Source organism: Mesitornis unicolor, unplaced genomic scaffold (assembly GCF_000695765.1).
Source record: "Mesitornis unicolor isolate BGI_N332 unplaced genomic scaffold, ASM69576v1 scaffold41178, whole genome shotgun sequence".
Taxonomy (NCBI): domain Eukaryota; kingdom Metazoa; phylum Chordata; class Aves; order Mesitornithiformes; family Mesitornithidae; genus Mesitornis; species Mesitornis unicolor.
In genome coordinates this window covers 1-4,074 of record NW_010204622.1, presented here as the reverse complement: position 1 = coordinate 4,074, position 4,074 = coordinate 1, and the positions used below count along the sequence as shown (strand labels likewise).

Below are 4,074 nucleotides of genomic sequence, written 5' to 3'. Positions count from 1 at the left end.
CCTCCTGTGGGGGAGCAAGGGCCACGGGTGCTGCTGCGGGGGGGCTGTGTGGCTCAGCAGAGCTGGCGCTGGATGCTCAGCAAGGGGCTAGACCACACTGCCACTGCCCCCCGCAGCCACCAGCAACCCCTAAGTGGCCCCAAACCTTGGTGCTGGGGACAGCCCTAGCAGGACCCCTGTGTATGCGAGACAGCCTGGCACCCTTTTCTCACCCGCCCTGCCAGGACCTGGCACAGGGCTGGAAGAGGACTCCAGCTCGGTCTCCCTGGGGTCTCCTGCATGGGGTGGCTGTCAGACCCTGATTTGAGGTTGCTCCTCAGGGTTGCGGGAGTCCGGCTGGCATCGTCCCTGTGGGTGCTGGGGGCCCTTGGCGCGCCAGCAGGCCCCTTATCTTGCCGACTCCTGGGCAGGGCCCAGGCGGGGGGAAGCAGGAAGAGCCCATGACTAATTGGTGGCAAGGAGCCCGTAAGCTCCCAGCGCACAAAACTGGCCCCCCCCACGCACCCCCTGCAGCGCCCGTCACCACAGCCTGGTCTTACCAGTGCAGCCTGGCAGGGAGCCATGGGGTGGGTACCCTGGTTGGCGGAGCAGCCCCGAGGGCCAACTAACAGATGCTGGAGCGGGATGGGGAGATGCTAATTTTTGGCTGTGCCTACTCCAGGGCCGTGTCCCCCTGGATGATGGCAGCTGCTGGGCACAACAGCCAGGGCTGGCAGGGGTGTGCAGTGTAGGCAGGGGCAAAACAGGACTAATGTACCCCCAAACTGCTCCAGATGATCCATTGCCCAGGGCAACTGATGTCCCAGTGGGTCCTGGAGCCCCCCAGCCTGGCTGAGCATTGCCCGTCTCTCTCCTGTGAGGATTGTGGTGCTGGAACATGGGTGCTGCAGCACACAGGGGCATGAGCTGAGCCACTGGCACTAGCACAGTGCAGTCTGAGACCTGCCCTGGTGCCACCGCGCAGTGACCACTGCCGTGGTGCTTTCCCGGGAAAGCCTCAGCTGGGGAAAAGGGTGGCGCTGGATCACACAGCAGCAGTGTCCACTGGCGGGCATGATTTCACCATACGGCTATGGACTCTGCCCTGGGAGAGTCCCGTCATGCCACACACCACCCTGGAGTGCTGCCAGCGGTGCCGGGCTCCTGGCCAGCCAGGAACAGGGAGGGGAGCGAAGCCAGAGCAGCCCTGGCTTCCCAGCTGGCTCCAGCATGGCTGTGACGCCCAGTGGGCATGTGCCTGGCCCTTGCCATGGAGCTTCCCTGACGCTGGCAGGGACACATGTCCACATGGGGAATCCTCGGGATGGGCTGGTGGGATGAGGGGTTTCCTCCTGTGGTGGTTGCTGGCTCAGCCTGGCTTCTTGCTGTGTTGCACAGGGAGAGCGAGATGCTGGCAAAGGCCTGGAGATGCGGAAGCTGGTGCTCTCAGGTTTCCTGGCCAGTGAGGAGATCTACATCAACCAGCTGGAGGCCCTCTTGTTGGTAAGCACCCCTTCCAGGGATGTCTCCCAGCAGGGGTGGGTGGATGGGGGATGTGGATGGATAGGCAGTTGGGTGGGTAAATGGATTGACAGATGGGTGGATGGACAGTTGGGTGGGTGGATGAATGGATGGTATGGGGTCATTTCTTCCTGAACAGCCTTCCCTGGGCAGATCTGGCCTGGGTGCTACCTGAGCGGGAGTAAAGCTACAGGAGCCAGGCTGCAGCCATCCTTGCTGTGGTTGGGCCACCCCTATCTCGCCTTCCCCATTGCCAATGTGTCTGGTGGGGAGGTATTTATAGCCCTGCTTCCTCTTGCGGACTTGCTGGCACTCGTGGTGGGGACACTGTTGCACAACACAGGGGTCACCGCTGCCATGGGGAAGTCTGCAGGGATGCACAGGCTCCTTGGTCCTGCTGCCAGCCAGGACACATCCTGGACAGCCCTTGCTGGTGGCTCAGATCCCCTTGTCCCCAGTGTCCTGCGACTGTGTGGGTCTGGGCCGCCACAAGCAGTGGTGTGGGGCCAGAGGAGTCTCAGGGTCAGTTCCCCTCCCAGCCCTCATCTGAAACACTCTCCCTTCTCTGGCAGCCTATGAAGCCACTGAAGGCTACAGCCACTACGTCGCAGCCTGTCCTCACCCTCCAGCAGATCGAGACGATTTTCTACAAGATCCAGGACATCTATGAGATCCATAAGGAGTTCTACGACAGCCTGTGCCCTAAGGTGCAGCAGTGGGACAGCAATGTCACCATGGGCCACCTCTTCCAGAAGCTGGTACGCGTCTTCACTGGGGCTTGCTCCACTTGGAAGAGGAGGGACGGGAATGTGGGGCTCAGCCTTGTGGCATGGCTTGACTCATGCCCTGCCACTTGCTCACCAGTGGCTGTGGGACTTGTTGCATCCCTCCCTGCTGCAGCTGCCTGCCCGAGCCCTCCCATCCTAGGGTGGGAGTTGGTGCAGCCTCTATGCCCCTCATCGCAAGAGGGATGCCTGTGACATGGCAGGTCTTGTGGGCAGCTGTGGTGGGGTTTTGGCTGGAAGTGCATGGTGTGGCTTTGCCACAGGGCTGGCAGGAGCCCGGGCACACAAGTGACCCTCTGGGGAGAGGCAAGAGGTTGCTGCTTCTGCCCCTGGCTCCCTGCAGGCGCTGCTTTGGACTTGCAATGGGAGTGGGTGTTGTGCCTGTGAGTGCTGTGCTGTGGCCATGCTAGGTAGGAGAGGGCAGCTCAAAGGGTGCTGGGGAGTGGCTGTGGCATCAATCCCTGTTGTCCGGACACTGGTGGACTCTCTACTGGATTTCGGAGGTTCGTAGGGGTACAGAGAGTTGTCCCTGTGGAGCTAAGCATGTGGGCCCCCAGCTGGCTGTGGTCTGGCAGAGTGTCCTGCTGGGAGGGGACAGCTCTGAGCAGTGTCCCCTCGGCACCGCCTGGCCCCTTGCACTGTGGGGGGGCTTCAGCATCCCGCCACATGCCTGCTAACGCCCGCTCCCTGCAGGCCAGCCAGCTGGGGGTCTACAAGGCCTTTGTGGATAACTACAAAATCGCACTGGAGACGGCAGAGAAGTGCAGCCAGAGCAACAACCAGTTCCAGAAGATCTCGGAGGTGAGCTGGGATGGGGCTGTGCTGGGGAATGGGGCTGCCATGACTGGGGACAACAGCTGCAGGACACCACCATCGCTGTGGCTGAGCCGTGGTGCTCGTGGAGATGTTCTCCCTGCCCTGGGAACTCTTGGGGACAGTCCCAGGGGCAGGGCCATTGGTGACTGTGCCAGGGTGTTGTGGACTCTGGGTGTTGCAAGGGTTTCCCCCCTGCCTTGTGCAAACTTGGGTTAGGCTCAGCCCTCGTTGCCATCATTTCTGGGGTGCTAGGGCAGTCTGCACCCACTCGCATCATCCAGTGAGTGTGGGTGCTGGGCACCTGTGGCTCATCTCCTGCTGGCCACATCTCCATGCCCGGCTCCCTTACAGAAATAGGAACCTCCGTGGCCACAGCTCGTCTGCCTGCTCCTTCCCATTCCCTGCACAGCAGGGCTGGGAGGGACCAGCAACCTTCCTGGGCCACTGTGGGGCTGGGTGTCCCGCTCCAGGGTGTCCCATAGGTCCGTGGCATCCCAGCTGCAGGGTGCAGCCAAAACTGCTTCCAGCCAGGCAGTGTCCTCAGATGCTCCATGCCTTCACCCCAGCACCTCTGTGTGGCCTCCAGCATGGCCAGACTGGGGTTGGGGGGAGATATTGGGGTGCAGAAAGGGTGGAGGGAGACCCCATGACCTTGAGAAATGACGTCCCCCCCCAGCCCCCTGTGGGCTGCTCTGATGGGCCTTTCCCTCCCCAGGAGCTGAAGGTGAAGGGCCCCAAGGACTCGAAGGACAGCCACACGTCCGTCACCATGGAGGGTACGGCAACGCGGATGTGGGGAGGGGGACGCAGCCTTTTGTCTGCGTGCGGGACCGGCGCAGCTGAATTACTGAGCGGCTCCCGCAAGCCCTTTGTGCTCCCTTGTGCGGAGCCGACGAGGAGCGGGGGGAACGCAGCTCTTTAGGATGCCGGGGGCGTGCGACAGCCCCCCACTCCCTGCCCACCCGCTCCTCCC

General features: G+C 62.4%; 1 protein-coding gene across 1 annotated transcript; it reads left to right on the top strand.

The window, feature by feature from the left end:
• Positions 1-1,377: 1,377 nt before the first annotated feature.
• Positions 1,378-3,877, top strand: LOC104545875 (active breakpoint cluster region-related protein-like; the record flags this gene model as incomplete). The annotated part of the gene is made up of 4 exons (XM_010191113.1): positions 1,378-1,482; positions 2,073-2,258; positions 2,979-3,086; positions 3,817-3,877. Coding segments are annotated over 4 exons (460 nt in total), but the record flags the coding sequence as incomplete, so codon positions are not given.
• Positions 3,878-4,074: the final 197 nt, after the last annotated feature.